The 24,505-nt window shown below is 41.4% G+C and overlaps 1 protein-coding gene across 1 annotated transcript in view; it reads left to right on the top strand.

Moving 5' to 3' along the window:
• Positions 1–18,024, top strand: part of TTL (tubulin tyrosine ligase) — a 35,634-nt gene extending 17,610 nt beyond the window's left edge. Inside the window, exons 4-7 of the mRNA XM_075864466.1 lie at positions 6,500–6,635; positions 8,749–9,018; positions 14,813–14,956; positions 17,380–18,024. Coding sequence (XP_075720581.1) covers positions 6,500–6,635; positions 8,749–9,018; positions 14,813–14,956; positions 17,380–17,494 — 665 coding nt within the window. The 3' untranslated portion in view covers positions 17,495–18,024. The remainder of the gene's footprint in view (positions 1–6,499; positions 6,636–8,748; positions 9,019–14,812; positions 14,957–17,379) is intronic.
• The last annotated feature ends 6,481 nt before the right edge of the window (positions 18,025–24,505 follow it).

Genomic DNA, 24,505 nt, shown 5'->3' with positions numbered 1-24,505 from the left:
CCTACAACAGGACAATGACCCAAAGCACACCTCCAAATTATGCAAGAACTATTTAGGGAAGAAGCAGGCAGCTGGTATTCTATCTGTAATGGAGTGGCCAGCGCAGTCACCAGATCTCAACCCCATAGAGCTGTTGTGGGAGCAGCTTGACCGTATGGTACGCAAGAAGTGCCCATCAAGCCAATCCAACTTGTGGGAGGGGCTTCTTGAATCATGGGGTGAAATTTCTCCCGATTTACCTCAGCAAATTAACAGCTAGAATGCCAAAGGTCTGCAATGCTGGAATTGCGGCAAATGGAGCATTCTTTGACGAGAGCAACGTTTGAAGGAGAAAATTATTATTTCAAATAAAAATCATTATTTCTAACCTTGTCAATGTCTTGACTATATTTTCTAGTCATTTTGCAACTCCTTTGATAAATATAAGTGTGAGTTTTCATGGAAAACACAAAATTGTCTGGGTGACCTCAAACTTTTGAACGGTAGAATACATACATACACAATCTCTACATAATGCAACCTAAACATTCTATCCGATAATATCCAGCTGGCTTACTGCCACTTTTTCTGCCACCCGGTCCTCCGTACTTCTGCTATCTGTAGCGCGATGTGGGTTTCATTCATGGTCATGTGACCACTGTTTGGATGTGGGAAAGTACATTTTCCACAATCCCCCTGCAGCTCCTACAAGCTCCCTGCACACCCTGTGCGTTGCCGACGGTAACTATGTCCCCAAGTGAGCAGCGCATAGAGTGCAAAGTGAGGCACACAGACATCAGCAAGGCGCTGCTTTTTCTGTTACAGCAGCTGGTGCGCAGTGCGCAAACCCAACCTGTGCAATAAGGACGGCGCAAACACGCATGCGCCATCTCACTACACAGAAATAAGAATATCCCCTATAGAAGAATAGTGGCTATCAAGCACGTATGCTAGTCTGCAGCGAACCGGAATCCCAGGGCAGCAACGTACAAACAAACCTAGAAGATGGGGATGTTTAGGGGTTGAAATCAAGGCCACTGTAGACTTTAGATAATTACTTGCGATTGGCAAGTTTTTTCATTTCGGCAGTGGGGGACACTGAACCTTCAATGGGATTCTGGGAATACCCCTTTAAAGAGGCTCTGTCACCAGATTATAAGTGCCCTATCTCCTACATAATGAGATCGGCGCTGTAATGTAGATAACAGCAGTGTTTTTTATTTATCTATTTTCACCAAGTTATGAGCGATTTTAGCTTTATGCTAATTACTTTCTTAATGCCCAACTGGGTGTGTTTTTACTTTTGACCAAGTGTGCGTTCTGGAGAGAAGTGTATGACGCTGACAATCCGCGTCATACACTTCTCTCCATTCATGTAATCAGCACCTAGTAATCCTGAGTTGTTCACTATGCGCTGTCACATACTCACACGTTAACGTTACTGAAGTGTCTTTACAGTAAATGGACATCACCTCCAGCTAGGACGGGACGTCTATTCACTATCCCGACACTTCGGTAACGTTTGTGTGTGACTTACTCACACAGCACATCGAGATCACGTTGTGCTGTCATTTACAGCCTGATCTCGCGAGATTACGCTTGCTGTGCTGTAAGTCCCACACAAACGTTACCGAAGTGTCGGGATAGTGAATAGACGTCCCGTCCTGGCTGGAGGTGATGTCCGTTTACTGTCAAGACACTTCAATAACGTTAACGTGTGAGTATGTGACAGCGCATAGTGAACAACGCAGGATCACTATCTGCTGATTACATGAATAGAGTGAAGTGTATGACGCTGATTGGTCAGCGTCACACACTTTTCTTTACAACGCCCACTTGGTCAAAAGTAAAAACACGCCCAGTTGGACATTAAGGAACTAATTGTTATCTACATTACAGTACCGATATAATTATGTAGGAGATAGGGCACTTATAATGTGGTGACAGAGCCTCTTTAAGCAGGTTCTCCAGAGTACGGTAATGCCCCATATGTGGTCATAAACTGCTGTTTGGGCACACTGCCAGGCTCAGAAGTACAACCATTTTGATTGGTAGTAGTTTTGATTGGGGTTTTACTGGTATTTCCATTTATAATGTGGAGGTTTATATAATCTGTGCAGAGTAGATCCGGTGGTATAATAATGGGGTAAAAAATTTAATGGAATTAATAATCCATAAATGTGTGGTTTTCTTTAAAGCAATCCTTTATGATAAACAAGTTCTGTTTCTTGGAAGGTGGGGAGGGAAATCAAAAATGAAAAAATATAAAATAATTGTCTGTCTCGCCAAAGGATTAAATCTACGGTCTTTGCAGGGGGTTTAGAGAACTGGATCAGAACAGAATTTTAGACCAAAAAGCTATATGATCATAAAAGGTGGAGATTTATTTTAGTAGGCACTGGACTTTGAAAAAACTTTGCATTAATCAAAAGTACAAGCGAATAAAAAAAACGTTGTAATGGATCTTAAGTGGAGGAGAGGATTTTTTTTTCTCTGATATCAGGCTTTCTCTGCCTCTGCCTCTAAGGGTATGTTCACACTGCCTATTTTCAGACGTAATTTGGGCGTTTTACGCCTCGAATTACGCCTGAAAAGACTGCTCCATTACGCCTGCAAACATCTGCCCGTTGCTTGCAATGGGTTTTACGATGTTCTGTTCAGACGAGGTGTAATTTTACACGTCGCTGTCAAAAGACGTCGCGTAAAAGACGCCCGCGTCAAATAAATGCATGTCACTTCTTTGGACGTTTTTGGAGCCGTTTTTCATTGACTCCATTGAAAAACAGCTCCAATTACGTCCGTAATGGACACCGCGAAAAACTCAAGTACTTGCAAAAACGTCTGAAATTCAGGAGCTGTTTTCGCCTGAAAACAGCTCCATAATTTCAGACATAATTTGTTAAGATGTGTGAACATACCCTAACTGTTCACTGGCGTAGAAAAGTTCTTGCGTCCCCCGCCCCCCCCCCCCCCCCCCATTGGCATTTATCCACAGGACAGGTCATCAGATTGAAAAACTGGTCCGTGGCCGGACAACCCCTTTTAACATGAAATAAAACCTTTCAATGCTATTATGTATTGGGCCAATCAATAAAAGTTTTTTCTGTAACCTTCCATTTAGGCATCATCTCTTAGCCACCATTAGAAATTCGCATTTTGTAGGTTTTGCCAAGTTACCCTTTCCCTGCGTATTATGCCCCAAAACCCCCCACCATGAGACAAAAGGACCAAATAAATCTAGTACTGGTCCCTTTAAAATAGCTGATCCCTTCTAGAACCAAGGCTATTTGTTTCCAAAGATCTTGCCATGGTATAAGTCTGTACCGTGTTGACCACACTTTGGGCAGGGGCTCTATGTCTGATTTTTGTTTTAAGGTGGAATTTTGCTATAGAAAAGTGATCATTTTGTATACACTACAGCCCTGGTAAAAGTTAATACACTGCACAAAAATTCCAAAATATTTTCTATGTTCAGCCATAATTTTAAAGCCAACTATAGAGGAAATCAATATTTCAGGGTGACTATAAATAATAGATTACAAGTCAAACTGGCATCCATAATTAATCGCTGTACTGTTTCTTCAGATAGTTTTTATGTCTGATGTCTTACATTGACATCAGGTTCAGTAAGACTAGAGGTGTGCTGGCTACCAACATGCCGTTAGGATTAAAGGCCCACTTCTACTATAGTAAAAGCCAATGGGGGGGGGGGGGATTCAAGAACTTTTCTATGCCAGTGAACAGTTAGAGGTGGGGGTGGGGATGGGGAAGGAGTCTGATAAGTTGAGAAAGAGAGGAATTTTTCTCTAATAAGATCTATTATAAAGTTTCTTATATTCGCTTGACTTTTTGATTAATGCAAAGTTTGTTCAAAGTGCAGTTCCTACTTAAAGTAAATCTCCACCTTTTTAGGATCATGTAGGTTTATTTTTTTTTAATCTAAAATTGTGTCCTGATCCAGTTCTTCCACAGTATAGGTCATCAGTATATGATCGGTGGGGGTCCATGCCGGAAGCAGACGGCTCCGGTCACAGTATAGCGGTCGAGCCGCGGTACTGCAGCTCTACTCCTATTCAAGTGAATAGAAGCAGATCTGCAGCACGGCCACTATGTCGTGTACGGAACGGAGCCAAAACAGTGGATGTCGGAACCCCACTGATCATATAATGATGACCTGTCCTGTGGATAGGTCATCCGTATGAAAAACCGGTCCGTGCCCGAAAAACCTCTTTAAGAAGATGAAAATAATGGAAAAACAAGCAGATAAGAGCAACCGTTTTTATTTTTATTTATTTTTTTCCCCCTTAAATGTTAAGCATTTATTTGCAGGCAGAAATACAAGCCAAGATGGAATCGTTCCACCACACCTCATGGTATCTCACAGAGGATCTTCAGGGCACACTAGGATCGATTTAGGGGACATCAAGGGATGGTATTTAAAAAATAATTCACAGGTGCGGGATGAGGCGCAAGCTTAACAACTGGGGCAAAGCATCGCTATTCTCATGATGTCATTTCTTGTTTCCATTTCTGTTAATAGAGAGTAGTCCCTCATTCAGGACCTACATCAATTCGTCATATCAGAGAATGGTTATAATGCATCTCTCCCTCTGGAGGACACCGCACATCAACACATTACATGGACAGCCCACTGATCTCAATTAGCAGTGTACAATGCTTCATTTTGCCTATGGTGGTGCTGCGGTGGAATTAAATACAGGACACCCTGTACACAGCTTCCTTTTTTTTTTTTTTTAATGCTTTTTTTTTTTTCAGGGAACTTTTGTAACAAAAATATATATTTTATATTTGCGGATGGGGACCAGGCAGCCCCTTGCTCTAGACATACACTGAATGGCCACTTTATTAGAGACGCTCATCTAGTAGCACATTGGACCTTCTTTAGCCTTCGTAACGGCAGCAATTCATTGTGGGATAGATTCCACTAGGTGTTAAAATCGTTCTGCAGGAATATTGACCCATGCAGACAGGATAGCTTCTCACAGTTGCCATTAAGGTCTCCTACTGCCATAAGGTAAACCGCTACCATGAAGGGATGAACTTGGTCGGCCACAAAGCTTAGGTAAGCCCCAGTGTTCAAACGTCCATCCACAGGTATCCGAAGACCCAGGATGTGCCAAGTAAACATTCCCCACACCATTACTCCACCACCATGAACTGTGACACCTGACCGGAAAGTGTCATCGATTCATTCTGTTTGCGACAAATTTTGCCCATCCCATCAACTTGGTGCAAAAGAATTCTGGATACGTCTGAATAGGTGATGTTTCTCCACTGCTCAGTGATACAATTTTTGTGCAATTTTGCCCAATGGAGTCTTGCCCTTCTGTTTCCCTTGGACAGCAATGGCACTCCAACTGGTCGTCTGTAGTTCTAGCCCATTTGTGCTAAGGAATGACAAGTTGTGCATTCGGGCATGTTAGTTGGAGAACCAGCGTTGTATTTGGCTGTAATTTACTTGAATGTGCACCGCCTGTTCGCCAGAACGATTCTTGAAATCCTCCCTTTCGTTGATAGGTACTGATGTCCACAGGATCCCCCTTTCACTGGATGTTTTCCTCGACCACCCCATTCTCCGCATTTTCTTGACACCGTTACATAATTACGTAGGTTGGAAAAAAAAAAAAGACCCCGGTCCATCAAGTTCGACCTTTTTCAATCAATTACTTGTCAATTATTTCTTGATTTTATTATAGCCTTCCATGACGTTTATCAATAAATAAACTTCGAGCCTTTTATAAATGCTGACGTAGTATCTGCCATTACTACCTCTTGGGGCAGTGCATTCCATAGCTTGACTATTTTAACTATAAGGATCCCTTTCCTATATTGATATCTTAAACGTCTTTCTTCCAAACGTATTGAATGTCCCCTGGTCCTTTAGTAGAGTACTTGGAAAGAATAGATCATGTGCTAGTTCTTTGTATTGACCACACATATATATTTATACATGTTAATAAGATCACCTCCATGGGGGTCTTTTTTTTTTTGTTTTTTTTTTTTTGGCGCTTTTTGAAATACTGGCCCCATCTAGTCTAGCACTGATGACCGTGCCTCGTTTTGAAGTCGTTCAAATCGCTTAATTTTCGCACTGAAACTAATCCACGTTTGCCTGCTCGCTAGTTTTTCTGCTGCACTCTGGTGTCACGTCTCTAATTTCTATAAAGGGAAGCTCCAATCGTGAAAAGGCGGGTGTCTCTAATAAAGTAACCCTTTGGTGTATATGGATGGCATGGAAAATTGGACTCTTCCTTGGCAATATATTTAGAGTGGGCGATCAGGAAAGGGGTTACAACGTTAGAGTTGCAAATTATAAATTGTGACCTTCATTTATACTATTCTGGTCTTAGCCAGATAATCACTGTAGTGACTGCACAAAATCAGATTTGCTCATATTGCAAATATGAAAAATTAGGGATTCAGGTGCTCCTAAAATGAATAAAATAAATGTAAAATTTTTATGTCCTAACAAAACCTTGATTTTCTGCTTTTCTTGTAGGGGAAGGGATCCTTATATCATCTGATGCAACACAACTCCTAGACTTCATTGACAATCAAGGTCAAGTTCATGTGATACAGAAATACCTAGAAAACCCGCTGCTTCTAGAACCTGGACACCGCAAATTTGATATCAGGTGATGGGTCCATTTAACGTTCATTTATTGTTGTTTTTTAGATAAGTTTTGGACTGCCAATTGTTAATAGGTACAATTGCCTTAATTTATAAGAGTTTTCCCATTATCTCATAACGATGACACATCAGACATGTCATAAGTGTCAAATTAAGGTGGAGACAGCCAGGTGGGACCCCAAACAACCTATGTCCTTTTTTTATTGAAATCGATGGGAGTTCTAGAAACCTTTGCTGTGGATAGAACAGCCATATACACTCAGACTGCTAGTGATATTGGCAGGATAGAACCGCTTATTGTCAGCGACAAAGTTCTGCCTCTGTATAATGTGATTACAGAACACCACAGCCGTATTATTTGCTTGGCATGCTACAGTAATAGCGTTTTAATGACTTTAAAAGTATTTATAGAAAATATAAATATTGGTGGATGGAATAGGCGCAGGTGAGGGGAGGAGGATAATGGCCGTGAACAAATATGTGCTAAAAAACTCTATAAATTTTCATTAAAAATCATTACTGTAAGGCTGTGTTCACACGGAGAAAATTCCTCTTGCAAAAACTGCTCCAGACGGTTTTTGCACAGTGGTTTGACAAAAACTCGTCAAAACACTCGTCGAGGCGTTTTTTTCCCTCTTTCTGACTAATTGAAATGGGGTTTTGGAGGCGGAAACCACCTCAAGATGGGTCATGACGCTTCTTTTTACCGTGACGCGTTTTTTTTACTCGCGGTAAAAAACTCGTCCAACTCCCATTGAAATCAATGGGAGGCATTTTCGGGCGGTTTTTGAGGAGTTTTGCGGCGCGGTTTCCGCATCAGAAAACTCGTCAAAAAACTCTGTGTGAACAGGGCCTAAGTGAATATGCAAAGAAGGTGGCAATTTAAAGTGTACAGTACGTGCACAACTAGCAGCATTCTGAAAATGGGGGAGATTAAGCGCCCACATTGTTTCTCCCATAGACTTTAATAAAAAATTACTGCATATGCACAGCCACTTTCCCGCTGCGGTTGGGGACTAGGCAGCCATGTGCTCTGGGTCCCAGCAGTCAGACCTCCACCGAAAATTTTAGCAACTCTGAAATTGATTGGTCTAAAGCTGACCATACACCCAAAATGGCTGAATCCCACAATCTACCCAAGAACGTGCATGTTATACTTGGCCTATCGGTTTATATCCTGATAGAACAAAAGGATCGGGCGTGTTGACATTGTGGTGTTATCTGCCATTGGGGGACAGTTGGGAGGCCCCATATAAATTCCTCAGTTTATTGCAGGATTATTTTATGGGTCGGCCTGGGGATGTCTGTACTAGAAGTAAGAATGTAAATTTTGGGGAAAACCTCATAATATAATATAATAGGCAGGTTTGCAAAAGAGAGTCGGACAAATACCAAAAATGTTGATGTATTTTGTGACATTTTGCTGTAACTGCACCACATTGGTTCAAGTGAGGACACGGGCATTGCTGTGGATGGTGATGTGTATCCACGCCTTGTCCTTGTGACGAAGCTGAACAAGGCCAGAGCATCGGCAAAAGCATTGTGATGGGGTCACTGGGGCAAAAGCCTGGAAGAGTCAGGCCTGTAACTTTAAAAAACAAAGACCCATGCTTATTTTTCATGTAGTCCATATTGCATATGTTATAACACTTCTGCTAGTTATCATTTAATTAGTTTCTATTCACGCTGCATTTCCAGTGTACGTTCGTGTTCTGCTGATCATATCCGTAGGGCCCCATTCACCCAACGGATGGCAAAAATATTTTTAACGTGGGGCCTACGTGCGACGTACGTTATGACTACATAGTGGCATTCGTCAGAGGCTTCTGTCAGAGGGATACGCCGGGAAATCCTCCTGATGTATAGGTCCGACGCACACTCGAATACGGTGTGAATAGACCTTATAGCGGTGGTAGCGATCTTAACCGCCTAAACACTAGAACTCCCATAGTAATGGTGACAATACGTAACAATTTTCATTAAAAAAAAACAGATATGGAGCAGATGTAATGATAGTTGTTGAATTTTTGGTACCGAGTATCTAAAGTAAATTTTGTAATCTTTTTAATAATATGTTTAATTCTAAAACCTATTGTTTGATTGTTGATGTCTTGCAGGAGCTGGGTCCTTGTGGACAATCAGTACAACATCTTCCTATATCGTGAGGGAGTCTTGAGAACCTCGTCTGAACCCTACAATGACTCTGACTTTGAAGACCTGATAAGCCACTTAACTAATCACTGCATTCAGAAGGAACATTCTAAAAACTATGGGAGATATGAGGATGGGAATGAGATGTTCTTCGAGGAGTTCAATCAGTACCTTCTGACATCCTTCAATATCAATCTAGAGAATGGCATCCTTTGGCAGATAAAGGAAATAATAAGGTACCAACTTAACCCCTTAACGCTCCATGACCTACTATTAGGTCATGCTAACTGTAGCGTTCGCGCTCAGTGACCTAATAGTAGGTCATGGAGTAAACACGGCGCCGTTCGCGCGGGGCGCGTTCATGAGCTGTGATAGCTGCTGTTTCCGACAGCAGACTATCACTGCTCGATGTGCCGGGACCGATCGCGGAGCTCCCCCGCCGATTAACCCCTCAGAAGCCGCGTTCAATAGTGATCGCGGCTTCTTAGGGGTTAATCCGCCATCGCCGGCCTGCTACACGATAGCGGCCGGCGATGGTGACTATGGCAACCGGACACCAAACAATGGCGTCCGGCTATGCCATAGACGGAAGCCTAGTGGGTCCTGACAACGTCAGGACCCACTATGCTTGCTGTCAGTGAGTAGCTGACAGCTCTAATACACTGCACTACGCATGTAGTGCAGTGTATTAGAATAGCGATCAGAGCCTCCTGCCCTCAAGTCCCCTAGTGGGACAAAGTAATAAAGTTAAAAAAAAGTTAAAAAAAGATGTGTAAAAATAAGAAAATAAAAGTTTTAAAAGTTATAAAAGTAAAAGTCCCACTTTTTCCCTTATCAGTCCTTTATTATTAATAAAAATATATAAACAAACAAATAAACTATACATAATTGGTATCGCCGCGTCCGTAACGGGCTGAACTACAAAATTATTTTGTTATTTATCCCGCACGGTGAACGCCGTAAAAAAAAATATTAATAAACCGTACCACAATCACAATTGTTTGGTCACTTCACCTCCCAAAAAATGGAATAAAAAGAGATCAAAAAGTCGCATGTACCTAAAAATGGTACTGATGGAAACTACAGTTCGTTACGCAAAAAATAAGTCCTCGCACGGCTTTATTGATTGAAAAATAAAAACGTTCTGGCTCTTAGAATAAGGCAACACAAAAAGTGAATGATTGTTTACAAAACGTATTTTATTGTGCAAACGCCATAAGACATAAAAAAAAACTATAAACATCTGGTATCGACGTGATCGTATCGCCCCGCAGAATAAAGTTAATATATCATTTATAGCGCACGGTGAACGCTGTAAAAAAAAAAGTATACAAAAACAATAGTAGAATTTCTGTTTATTAGTCACCACGCCACCTAAAAATGGAATAAAAACTGATCAAAAAGCCGCATGCACCCCAAGAAAACTACAATGGATTCCTCAAGGGGTCTAGTTTCCAAATTGGGGTCACTTTTGGGGGGTTTCCAATGTTTTGGCACCACAAGACCTCTTCAAACCGGACATGGTGCCTAATAAAAAAGAGGGCTCAAAATCCGCTAGGTGCTCCTTTGCTTCGGAGGCCGGTGCTTCAGTCAATTACCGCACTAGGGCCACATGTGGGATATTTCTCTAAACTGCAGAATCTGGGCAATACGTATTAAGTTGCGTTTCTCAGATAAATCCTTTTGTGTTATAAAAAAAATGGTATAAAAAGAGTAAATTTCACCTCTACTTTGCTCTAAATTTCTGTGAAACACCTAAAGGGTTCATAAACTTTCTATATGCTGTTGTGAATACTTTGAGGGGTCTAGTTTCTAAAATGGGGTGTTTGATAGGGGTTTCTAATATATGGGCCCCTCAAAGCAACTTCAGAAATGAACTGGAACCTAAAAAAATAAATAAATGAGGCAATACTTCGCTTCTTACATTATACTGATAATGAGCCGTGCCCACCCCGAGATTACCCCAGTTTTGACCGTTTGTATAAACGGAGACCCCTATTAGACCGTTCCAGTGCCCGGTTTTCCCAAGCATACACCCCCGAGAAGTGTTTTTCTATTGATGAGTCCCTGGTACATTTTAAAGGGAGGGTTCAATTCCGCCAGTACCTGCCGGGTAAGAGGGCAAGGTATGGCGTGAAGATGTATAAGCTGTGCGAGAGTGCATGAGGGTATACCTACAGATTTAGGATATATGAAGGAAAGGCCACCCCCAAACCAGACTGCATCCTGGACTACAATAGGTACATGGGAGGGATGGACTTGTCAAATCAAGTCCTGAAGCCCTACAGCGCCATGCGGTGTGGTATAAGAAGCTGGCCGGGCACATCATACAGATGGCTTTGTACAATGCGTACGTGCTACGTCGATGTGCAGGCCAGAGGGGAACTTTCCTGGAATTTGAAGATCTAATCTTTAGGGACCAGGAAGGGGGGGCACCCAATACTTCTGGAAGCGAGGCCACACGCATCGTACCAGGGCAACACTTTCCAGGAGAAGTTCCCCAAACCGGTGGAAAGGGAAAGAGTCAAAAGAGGTGCAGAGTCTGCTATAAGAGGGGGATAAGGAAGAACACAATATACCAATGTGACATGTGTCCCGAAAAACCAGAGCTCTGTATAAAAGATTGTTTTAAAATGTATCATACATCCCTTGATTTTTAATTTACCCTGATGCACTCCGCACAGCTTACCCCCCTCATCTTTCCCTTCTGAGCCCTGCCGTATGCCCAGGCAGCTGATAACAGCCACATGTAGGGTATTGCCGTACCCAGGAGAACCCACATTACAATTTAAGGGGTGTATATCTCCGGTGGCGCATGTTGGGCACACTATATTGGACACTGAAATGGCATATATATATATTAAATTGCAAATCTCACACTGCACCATCTGCTGCGCATTATCTTTTACACAGTACCTGTGGGGTCAAAATGCTCACTACACCTCTAGATGAATGTCTTAAGGGGTGTAGTTTTTAAAATGGGGTCACTTCTCGGGGGTTTCAACTGTACTGGTACCTCAGGGGCTTCTGCATACATGACTTAGCACCAGAAAAGCTCCAGTAGGCCAAATGGTGGTCCTTTTCTTCTGAGCCCTCCCATGGGCCCAAACGGCAGTTTATCACCACAAATGGGGTATTGCCGCACTAAGGACAAATTGGGCAACAAAATGGGGTATGTTGTTCCTTGTGAAAATAAGAAATTTTGATCAAAAATGACATCTTATTGGAAAAAATATAATTTTTTTCATTTCACAGCCCAATTCAAATAGGTGCTGTGAAAAAACTGTGCGGTCAAAATGATAACAAAAACCAAAAATGAATTCCTTGAGGGGTGTAGTTTCCAAAATGGGGTCACTTCTGGTGGGTTTCCATTGCTTTGATACCTCTGGGGCTCTGCAAATGCGACATGGCACCCGAAAACCAATCCAGCAAAATCTGGACTCCAACAAACACATAGCGCTCCTTTCCGTCTGAGCCCTCCCATGGGCCCAAACGGCAGTTTATCACCACAAATGGGGTATTGCCGCACTAAGGACAAATTGGGCAACAAAATGGGGTATGTTGTTCCCTGTGAAAATAAGAAAATTTGATCAAAAATGACATCTTATTGGAAAAAATATAATTTTTTTCATTTCACAGCCCAATTCAAATAGGTGCTGTGAAAAAACGGTGCGGTCAAAATGATAACAAAAACCATAAATGAATTCCTTGAGGGGTGTAATTTCCAAAATGGGGCCACTTCTGGTGGGTTTCCATTGTTTTGATACCTCAACACCTCTTCAAACCTGGCATGCTGCCTAAAATATATTCTAATAAAAAAGAGGCCTCAAAATGCACTAGGTGCTTCTTTGCTTCTAGGGCTTGTGTTTTAGTCCACGAGCGCACTAGAGGCACATGTGGGACATTTCTAAAAACTGCAGAATCTGGACAATACATATTTAGTAGTATTTCTCTGGTAAAACCTTCTGTGTTACTAAAAAAAAATTGAATAAAATTGAAATTCAGCAGAAAAAATGAAATTTGCAAATTTCATTTCCACTTTGCTTTAATTCCTGTGAAATGCCTGAAGGGTTAAAAAACTTTCTATATGCTGTTTTGAATACTTTGAGGGGTCTAGTTTTTAAAATGGGGTGTTTTATGGGGGTTTCTAATTAATAGGCCCCTCAAATCCACTTCAGAACTGTACTGGCACCTTCAAAAAAAGGCTTTTGACATTTTCTTAAGAATATGAGAAATTGCTGTTTATGTTCTAAACCTTGTAACGTCCAAGAAAAATAAAATAATGTTCAAAAAACGATGCCAATCTAAAGTAGACATATGGGAAATGTGAACTAGTAACTATTTTGGGTGGTATAACCGTCTGTTTTTCAAGCAGATGCATTTAAATTCTGAAAAATTCAATTTTTTGTAAATTTTCTCTAAATTTTGCAATTTTTCACAAATAAAGACTGAATATATCGACCAAATTTTACCACGAACATGAAGCCCAAAGTGTCACGAGAAAACAATCTCAGAATCGCTTGGATAGGTTTAAGCATTCCGACGTTATTACCACATAAAGTGAAATATGTCAGATTTGAAAAATGTGCTCTGAGCCTTAAGGCCCAAACTAGGCTGCGTCCTTAAGGGGTTAATATAGAAGTTTTGATGAAGGAACACCTGTCTTCTAAAGTGGTGCGGAAAAAAAAAATTTCCAACGCTGCTGATTATTTTCTGGGTAGATCATTGTCTAAAATGGATGTAAATTATATATACGTGATCTCCGTCTTTAACCCCTTAACAACCGCTCGCTGCCTTTTTGACAACAGGGTGGTGCAAGTCCCCAGTCTACAGCGACCACTTTTGGCATCGCTGTAGAAAATGCTTACGAGTGCTCCAGTGAGTTATTAACCGCTCCTGAACTTAGATCAGCCTTCTGAATAGAGCTGGGATCGGAAAAACTCAGACCCCAGCTGTTTAACTCTTGATCGCCGCGGTCCTCGACCCTGGCATGTTCAAATAGTACTCCCCTCTTTGATCGCGTTAACGGAAACCAGGTGACCCGATTTGAGGCTGGTGGAACCCTCTGCAGTCATCCCCGGGGACCTAGAATGGACCCCAGAGCTGTCTGCACTACAAGCTTGCTGTTAGGGTACACTATGTGTTGCCCTAACAGCAGCCTGTCTCATAGTATAGACAGGAGTATGCTAATACACTATAAGTAAAAAATATAATTTATCCCTTCATGGGATTTAAAAAAAAAAAAAAAAAGTACTAAAAAAACTTCTTCCACCATTTTTTTTTTTTTGCGTTCATAAAATTTACTCTTACTGCGCAGCATAAATAATGCATTACCTTTTATTCTGTGGGGTGGTACAATTATGGCAATACCAAATATGTATAGTTTTTGTTTTTTACTACTTTTGCACAATAAAAACGCTTACAAAAAAAAAAAACTTGGTTTATCGCCGCATTCCAGGAGTCATAACTTTTTTTGTATTTTTTTCATTCATGTAGCAATTCTGTATCTTGGCTTAGTTTTGCGGGACGTTTTCATTGGTATCATTTTGGAGTATGTGGGACTGTTTGATTAACTTCTGGTTTCTTTTTGCTGGGAGTGGGGGGAAAAAAAGCAATTCTACCACTTTTTTTTTTTTTTTTTGTGGATTTTTTCGGCATTCACCATGCGGTTAAAATATCATATCGCTATTGACCGCAGCACTTATGGGGTTAAACGTCCGGGATCAGAGGTTTCTCCGATCCCGGCCGTTACAGCAGCAGCCCGGCTGTCGAGCGGTCACCATCACCTACATGCAGTTAGGAAGTTTGAAGGGGTTAAGTGTGTTCTTTTCATGTATGAATATTAATTCCAGGACCCCTTAATTCAGGGCATTGGTGGAGGTCCATCTCCCAAACTTCCATGACAGAAAATACTAGTTAAAAGTCTTGTAACTGCCATATTTACTATATGTTCCAATCTTCATAGCTGACTATCCTGGCTTTTCTTCCCTGTTATCAGTGTAATAATTCTATAATTCCTCTTCTATTTAGGGTCTGTCTGACTTGTATAGAACCTATGATCAGCACGAAACATCTACCCTACCAGAGTTTCCAGCTCTTTGGCTTTGACTTCATGGTGGACGAAGATTTGAAGGTCTGGTTACTTGAAGTCAATGGCGCCCCCGCCTGTGCACAGTAAGTTTCTTATATTATGGTGGTTCTGTGCATGCCGGATTATCAAAATTTTAGTCGTTATCCTTATAGTCTTTATATTGTAAAAACCGGGCTGTATAGGATAGTGGATCAATAGTTAGCACTGTTGCCTTCTCTAGGCCCTAGCTTCAAATCATACCAGGGGGGACCGTCTGCATTGTGTTTGTGTGGACCTCCACTGGCTGCTCCAATTTCTACTCCATTCCATAAACATACCAGTCGGTAATATAGCTTTCTATTAAATTGTCGTCGTATGTGTACGTGTGTGTGAGCTAAGGAAATTGATTTACATTCGGTGTACAGCTCTGCTGAATGTTTTGGTGCTATATAAGTAATCGGAAACAAAGTCAACAGTCCAATAAACAGTCATAATTGTTATGTCTATGGTACTAAAAATCACTGGTTCTGACCATTGGAGTAATCGTTTGTGTCACAATCTTTCTTCGTTAATAGTAAAAAAAATAAAAACACCACGTTTAATTTACTACAAAACGACTTCTGGGGCAATGCATAGACCTAATATCTCCCACTGTCAAAATAATTGTATTGGTTAATTTTGGTGCACTGACTGTTAGGGCTCTTATGTGACTGGATTTTAAGTTGCGCACAGCTGAATTTGCCGCAATGGTAGGTTGTGTTAAAAAAAAAATTTCGACATCCATTTGCAGTTACATGATAGAATGTTTTGTTTCTATCAGAAAATTTGTAGTGACACTTCAAGGAAAAAAGTGTAATAGGCAGGCCTAGTTTGATAGAAAATGGGTGTCTGGGCAACAGGTAAAGTAGCCCTTCCACCCAAAAATAAAGATATACATAAGTAATACTGACATACAATTCCTAAAAAAAAAAAAGAAAAAATCCATATAGTATCCAAATAATACTACAATACACTGCCATATATTTCCCACATAAAACTGTCCAAACAATCCCACCATACAATGCTTGAAAATATTACAGGGACAGGTGCAGTAAATAAAAGTAGGAATGTCCGCTCACCCTCCTAGGTGCATGAAGTAGGCCGCGATCTCCACGCCACAGGAACAATATTCAGGAGGAAAAGATCAGCACTTCTTGTGGAATGTATAAATAAATCTCCTTTATTTGGAATAGCCAGCGAAAAAACTGAGCAACATAAAGTGGACAGATTACATAAAGTTTCCGTCCCATTCTTCTATTAGCCGAAATGGCACAAAAAATATTGTGCTGTTTTGGCTAATAGGAGCGATCAAAAAATACATTGTTAGAATTCCGGTGCATTCATGAGGCGCACTCCTCCTCCCCCCCCCCCTCCCTGCCGTCCTCAGTGATTGATGGGCTGCTGTGTATCTGTCGTTTGTATTCTTTGATCACTCCTATTAGTCAATAGGTTATTTTCGAACCTGTCCCTGCAAAATGCTGCCTTTACCTAAAGCTGCATATTCAACTGACAGATCTGCTTTAAAGAAGTACTTCAGCAATTCTTATTTATTTTTGCCTGTATAGTGCTGCATAGGCTATTATTAAAGAATACTGTAGAGGCTTTTATGTATGCCCTGTGTATACCTGTTTTAGTTGTGTCATTTATGGGTTGTTTGCCATCTTCCACTCTGATATGGTTCCCCTAATGCAGCCTACATTCATTTCCCACCATGCCCCTGGCTTTGCAGAAGCAGAGAGGGCGGAGTCCCGGTTGCTCTGCTGAGTCCTATTTATGTGCAGCAAGTGATATATCAGGGTCATAGAGCTTCTGACCCCTAAATCTCCTGCTTCAGTCTTTACACAGGAGGCAGTGAGAAGCAGCATTTCATAGACATACACTGAACTCACTGCACACAGCACACACAGATATGAATCAGGGGAGTTTTAGAACTCTGCAGCTAGTCATTGTTTGGACTCTCCTATTATATCACTTCACTCCTGGTCCCTTAGACAGAACAGAAATAATCTCTTCAGCAGCACTATATGCATGGGGGGGGGGGGGGGGGGGGATACAGAGGAACTAGAAGGTGGAGCTGGGTGGGAAGCGGAGGGGTCCGTTACCAGGAGGGATTCTATTGGTGATAAAGTAAGTCAGCCACATAGGAGAAAATGACCTCCTGTCTACACATGAGAGCATTCTGGTGGTCAGACTGAGATCACATGACAAAGCTGTCCATAATGAAAGGGTCCATAATGCATAGATGCATCCAAGCTGGGAAGAAACAAATGACGCTGCTAGAATATTGCTGATGAGTGAGCTTGATATGTGCTGGAGTGCTTCTTCTATGCACGTTAACATTCATATTGAAAAATGCTTTCATTGAAATTTTTTGTTTTAATTGTTTTGCACTCTGACATGTCCGAATTTAGTAATAACTGGAATTACCCTTTAAAACTTTTTTTCTATACATGCAATTTATACATTCTATACTTTTTTATTTTTCTAGGAAGTTGTATGCAGAGCTTTGCCAAGGCATTGTTGATCTTGCTGTCTCTACTGTCTTTCCTCTCAGTGACACTGTGCAGAAACAGACCCAGGACAATGCATTCATCAAACTCTGAAGACTCTGCCTTACCTATATACTCCCAAGCACTGCTGCCACGTATTACTGTTTGATATCCAAATCCATTATTTCACCTGCTATAATGCCAATTAATTGGTAATTGCGCTTGTATGGACAGAATGAAACTATTGAAAGAGCAAAGGATGAGGCGAAAATGAACAAGATGCTTTTATTATTTTACATGCCAAGCAATTTTTTTTATATATACACATATGTATAAATTATTTTCTATTTAAGTGTAAATGAAGGATGCAAATTTTAGTTGACGTTTGAGTGTTTTTTGTTTGTCTTTTTTAATGGACATTTAGCGCTCTAATGCTTTCTTGTCTATACATTTTTACAAGCCTATATGGAGTAAAAGCCTTAAGAAAGCAATCTGTATCTGACTTCTGTTTTATCAGAGGGAACTGGGGTAAACAATAGGGGCCTCCTGTAATGAATCCAGTACTGAAGTTTTGTTTTTGTTTTTTTTTAAAAAAGAATTTGTTTTGAATTGGAAAATTGAAACTAAATTTGACATGTGCAAAAGTTGGGCCACCTTTTTATGTTCCTTTTTTTTTTTTTTTTATATATATATATATATATATATATATATATATATATATAATATAAAAAATTTTTATTTTTTTTAACACTTAAATGTACATTTGCTGCCAATTCTGGAACTTTTATGACACTTAAGGCCCCATGGACACCACTGTGATATACGGTCCGCATGTCCCGGACCGAACAAACTGCAGGGAGCCGGGCTCCTAGCATCATAGTTCTCTATTACCCAAAGTGTCACTGGCTCGCTGCGGGACAACTGTCCCATGGGGCTCCTAAGAACAAAAATACTTTGTGTAAAGTGGGCCTTAGGGGAGATTCACACGAACGTTGCGTTTTTGCGCGCGCAAACAACGCAGCGTTTTGCGAGCGCAAAAACCATTTGACAGCTGCGTGTGTCATGCGTGTCTGATGCGCGGCTGCGTGATTTTCGCGCAGCCGGCATCATAGAGATGAGGCTTGTCAACGCCCGTCACTGTCCAAGGTGCTGAAAGAGCTAAATCTTTCAGCACCCTCGACAGTGAATGCCGAACACAACAGCGAAAAACCTGTACAAAAAAAAGATAAAGTTCCTACTTACCGAGAACTTCCCGGCCGTTGCCTTGGTGACGCGTCCTTGGTGACGCGTCCTTGGTGACGCGCCTCTCTTGACATCGGGCCCCACCTCCCTGGATGACGCAGCAGTCCAAGTGACCGCTGCAGCCTGTGATTGGCTGCAGCCTGTGCTTGGCCTGTGATTGGCTGGAGCTGTCACTTGAACTGAAGTGTCATCCCGGGAGGTCGGACTGCAGGAAGGAGACAGGAGTAATCGGTAAGTTAGAACTTCGGGTTTTTTTTACAGGTTAATGTATTTTGGGATCGCAAGTCACTGTCCATGGTGCTGAAACAGTTTAACTCTTTCAGCACCATGGACAGTGACTATCTCCTGACGTCGCGTACCGATAATTTTTTTGCCGGGATCGGCCAAAACGAGTTTGGCCGAACCCGGTGAAGTTCGGTACGCAAAGACACTCCGTTTGGATGTTCGGAAACAGAAAAGCACGTGGTGCTTTTCGGTTTTCATTCATCCTTTTCACTGCTGTTGCGCGAATCACGCTCGTCCCACGGAAGTGCTTCCGTGTGGTGCGCGTGATTTTCACGCACCCATTGACTTCAATGGGTGCGTGATGCGCGAAATACGCAGAGTTATTGAACCTGTCGCGCATTTTGCGCAGCAGACAAACGCTGCGCAAAAAGCACGGACTGTCTGTACTGCCCCATAGACTTGTATTGGTCCATGCGTGCCGCGTGAAAACCACGCGGCCCGCACGGACCGAATACACGCTCGTGTGAATCCCCCCTTACAGAAACAACCCCGCACTTTACAATTAACAAAGTATTTTTGACACGGAACCCGCGTTGGAATTAGTGCCAAAAAACTGCTGAAACCGCCTCCCATTAATTTTAATCGAAAGCGGAAGTGCTTTTTTCCGTGGCGGCTATTAGCCGCTCACGGTAAAAATAAAATCTCCATGCTCTTATTTGCAGTGGTTACGCCTCTGATCTCCCATTGAATTCAATGGGAGGCTGAGAAAGCTCTCTTCACAGCGTTTTTTGCCCACGGCACTCAATGGCCGTGGGCAAATATCGTGGCCAAAAATTGCAGGCAGGTCAAAATCTGCCTCAAAATTCCTGAAGGAATTTTGAGGCAGATTTTTTCTGCCTGCAAAAAAAACTGTGTGAACAGGGCCTTATGGTTTTGGTGTTCTGTGGAAACCAGTGGCACTGGAAAGCTTGTAAAGATAGAAGGAAAAATGGATTCTACCAAATATCAACAAATTCTGGAAGCCACTGTCAGTAGAAACTTAAGCTGAAAAGTGGTTTGATATTAAAGGCAGTGATCCAAAACATACTCCCAAATCTATCTTTACGAAACATAAGATTAAGAGTTTTGGAATGGCGTCAGTCTCCAGACTTGAATAGTATTTAAATCTATGGCTAGACCACAAACATGATGTGCATTCAAGATGTTCATAGAATATTTCTGAACTAAAAGGGTTCTGCAAAAAGGAATGTGAAAAGTCTTGGATTCACACATTCAATTTTTGTATATGTGTTTTTTTCTGTTGGAGCTATTTCCTGGCATTCGCCATTTCGTAGACACACAGTACCTTTCTCTATTGTCTGTATAGACAGTGCTTCAGGGTATGTGTGCACTTTGTGGAAGCTACAATGAGTGTTAGTTAATTTTTAGAGAAATGTCATGGATTATTAGTTTTAAGGAAGTGATGACGGACAGCCCCATATCCCAGAGACCAAGCAGTGACTGGGAAGATGAATACTGAGCCGTATCTGTGCTTATAGAGTTGATATTCTGCTGTACTTAGGCCTCCAGCAGTATAACTAAGCTGTCATTAAGGGAAAAAATTTTATGTGACTGTCCACAAAAAAAAATATTGAAACGTTTAATTTCTCACACTGGTCACAATAGGCTGACTCTTCCTGTATTCTATGGCTCACTTGTCAGCTTTGCTTTATAGACTGGGACACATTGAAGAGAGTCGACTCATTGGAATATACCATAGGTGTCCACTCCCAATCAATGCAACAGTAAGTAAGACACAGACACAAATACTTGGCTTAACATGGGCACAGTCATTTACTAAAGGTTACAATAAAATGTATAAATAACTTATTAACCATAGAGTTTAGAGAGACCAAAGCCATATATGTGACTCAGAATAAATGAACTTATCTACCCAGTATTAACTGGGTGACAAATCCCTCTACTGAACAAACCATGACAGACATTGAATACAGGGTAAGTGCTTGGCTCCTGACTGAAAAAGGTGTGATCTCCCTAAGCACTCAAGCTTTTAAAACCAGCCAGCTTGGAAGGCTCTGCCGATAGAGGGATAGTCAATCCGAGAGGACCAGCTGCCATAAAACATATGTAACCTGCATGTGCTGGGCATTACTGACCGCAGAGTGACCCTAGGTAAGTACATGGAAATAATAGGAATGTGTTAGGCCCCATGCACACGACCGTAAAAATCGTCCGTAATTGCGAACCGTAATTACAGTCCCCAATTACGGACCCATACGCTTCTATTGTCCACAGAACTCTTAACGTATATTTACGGGAAGATGTCCGTGCCGTAGAAACCATACGTGAAATATAGGACATGTCCTATCTTTTTCTCTTTATGGACCGCACCCCCATACTTTATAATGGAAGCATGGCCCACAAATGTAGATGACTGTCGCTGGCCGTGCCCGTGATTACAGGCACGGTTGTGTGCATGGGGCCTTAGGCCCCATGCACATGACCGTAGTATTTTCATCCATCTGTAAATACGTATCCGTAGTCATCCCTAAATTATCTGCATATACAGAACGGTATCCGCAAATATGGTCCGTAATGCATCTGTATATACGGATCTGCTAAAAGGAAAAAAAACAAATGATGTGCAACATCTGCAAACCTGGCATACCCTAGCAACGCTTCTGTAATTACGGACAGCTACAGGTGCACAACCGTAGCAGTCTAATTACAGAAGTGCCCATAGACTTCTATGAGTCCATGCCGTAATTATGGCCAAAAAATGGACATGTTCTATATTTTCTACGGCATGGACACCCATCCGTAAATATACGGGAAGGTGTCCGTGGTCAATAGAAGTGAATGGGTCCGTAATTGCGGACCGCAATTATAGACTAATTCTACGATCGTGTGCATGGGGTCTTAAACATACTTCAAGGCTTAAAATTAAATGTAAGTGACTCCATGTTTCCATGTGCCGAGCCGCTATATGCTCCTGTGTCCGGTTCATTAGCATTGAAATGGGGATTTAATGACCGCTCTACTGTCCAGGCAGCATAGCAATATACATAAAAGGATATGTATACATCCCCATGTCACTCCATTGTCTCTGGGGAAGGAATTGTACTCCCTCACTTTCTGTAGACTATAAGGCTATGTTCATACGGCAAACTAAAAACGGGCGTAAAATACGGAGCAGTTTTCAAGGATAAACCGCTCCTGATTTTCAGCTGTTTTTTTATGCATCAAGCGTTTTTTGATGCATTTTTCTTTACGCCGTTATTGGACCTGATTTTTTATTGAGGATAAAGAACGGCTCCAAAAACTGCTCAAGAAGTGACATGCACCTCCCCTGACTGCTGGAGATAGCATAAAGCCCTGGGAACCTATCTACATTTATGGTGGGAATGCGAGAAAATTTCTCCCTATTTGGAACCGATACAAAATACCCTTAATACAATCACACACTCCACTGTTATTACCCCGCGAGTAGTGTTCCTAAATCTGTGGCCAACATTCCCTAGGGGGGCCCCCAAGGAGCTATGGTTACAATTCTTTGCTGCTGCCAAATCTCTGATGCCGCTTTATTGGAAGGCCACCTATAAGCCACTGGCTTAGAAAGGGAGCCCAGCTTGCGAGAATAGAGGAGCTTTCGCATCTTGAGTATCATTCTCATGCCAATTACCAAAAGAACTCGGCACCCTGGTTTGCGTTCTGCAAAAATGAATCCTTTGGTGTGAAGACCAACCTATGTCTGATAATGTCAATTGATATTTTGCTTCTCTATTTTGAGATTAATTTCTAACAGACCCACAAGACCTGTTGTACTTTGAGACTTCTCTCCTTGTACTTTTGCTCCCTCCACCCTTGACGTTCGGTGACTGAAAAGACCATACACCATAATGTTCATACTACATTATTCTATTTTTATTTATTTATTATTTTGTCTATTGTAGAGATCGCGCTATGTGCACACTCGTCTTCTAATTGCGAATCCTACCAACTATTTGTATACTGTGTACACTGTTGCTTTTACTCATATTGTAATTACACTATTGCTTTCTGTAAAACCTCAATAAAAAGTTATTGTCAAAAAAAAGTGAGTCTTTTTTACGGGATGTTTTTCTGCGGGACGTTTTTACAAACGGTCGCGTAAAAACCGCCCCGTCGCAACGAAACGCCGTTTTCCCCATTGAAATCAATAGGCAGATGTTTGGAGGCGTTCAGCCGCCGTATTTTCTGGCGTTTTTTTGTGCCATTTACGTGCCTAGCAAAATACGTCTGAAAATACGGAGCTGTTTTCAAGGGAAAACGGCTCCTATTTTTCAGCCATTTTTTAATTGACTAGCGTTTTTCGATGCGTTTTTTACGGCCGTTTTCAATTAAAAACGGCTCAAGAAGTGACGTGCACTTCTTTTTCGTGTAAAAAAACGCCCCGTCTGAACAGAACGCCGTTTTCCCAATTAAATCAATGGCCAGATATTTGGATGCGTTCTGCTTCTAATTTTTAGGCCTGAAAAATGGCCTAAAATAAGCCGTGTGAACATACTCTAAGGGCCAGTTCACACAGAGTTTTTTGACGTGGAAACAGCGTCCTAAAACGCGCCAAAAAACGGCCGAAAATGCCTCCCATTGATTTCAATGGGAGGTGGAAGCCGTTTTTTCCCTCAAGCAGAAAAACCGCCTCGCGGGAAAAAGAAGCGGCATGTCCTATCTTCGGGCGTTTACGTCTCCAGACGGAATTTCAAGGCAGAATTTCTGCCTGCAAAAAACTCAGTGTGAACATAGCCTAAGGGTATGTTCACACGCTTAACAAAAAACGTCTGAAAATACGAAAACAGCTCCTGATCTTCAGACGTTTTTTAAGCCACTCGCGATTTTCGCTGTGTTTTTTATGGCCGTTTTTGGAGCTGTTTTCAATAGAGTCTATGAAAAACAGCTCCAAAAACGTCCCAAGAAGTGACCTGCACTTCTATTTCACGACCATTTTTTACGCGGCTGTTCTTCAATGGGCAGGTCAATGGGCAGATGTTTGGAGGCGTTCTGCTTCCGATCCTTCAGCCGGTTTACGGCCCGAAAAAACAGGCGAAAATAGCCCGTCTGAACATACCCTAATAGTTTGACGTTTCTCTGTCAATTGACTCCCATTCATTTCAGCTGCCATAAAGCAACAAAAAATATTTTATAGACTTCATTCTAATTAATTAAATAAATGGAGAAGGGGTAGACCAGTTATTCTAATCTTATACAAACCCTTTTAATTCTAACATCAACTTTAAACTGCAACAGAAGAGCTCCCTTTTCAACATCCGTAATACATTTTATTCCAAAGTCTTCAAATCATAAGCTTCCCGTTGCATAGCTCACTGGTAAAAAAAAATAGTTTCCCCAACAATCTTATTATGTATCCTCTTATTATTCAAAAGGTTGCTCTAGTTTAATGCATATAAGAAGAGGATCTTTATTATTTCTCTCTCAAACATGAAAGTTCAGGAAATGTTAAGCTGTATGATAAAACCAGAAAAGAACTGAGAAGAAAATTTAATATAGAAGACTGGATAAGGACAATGAGCTGGCCATTGTGTTGCGCTTATTAGATTAACCATATTGACATTTAACCCCTTCCCGCCGCAACGATTTTAAATTTTTGTTTTTTCCTCC

The sequence above is a fragment of the Rhinoderma darwinii genome, chromosome 4, assembly GCF_050947455.1.
Source record: "Rhinoderma darwinii isolate aRhiDar2 chromosome 4, aRhiDar2.hap1, whole genome shotgun sequence".
NCBI lineage: Eukaryota > Metazoa > Chordata > Amphibia > Anura > Rhinodermatidae > Rhinoderma > Rhinoderma darwinii.
The sequence above is the reverse complement of the archived record's forward strand: the minus strand, read 5'-3'. Positions and strand labels throughout refer to the sequence as shown.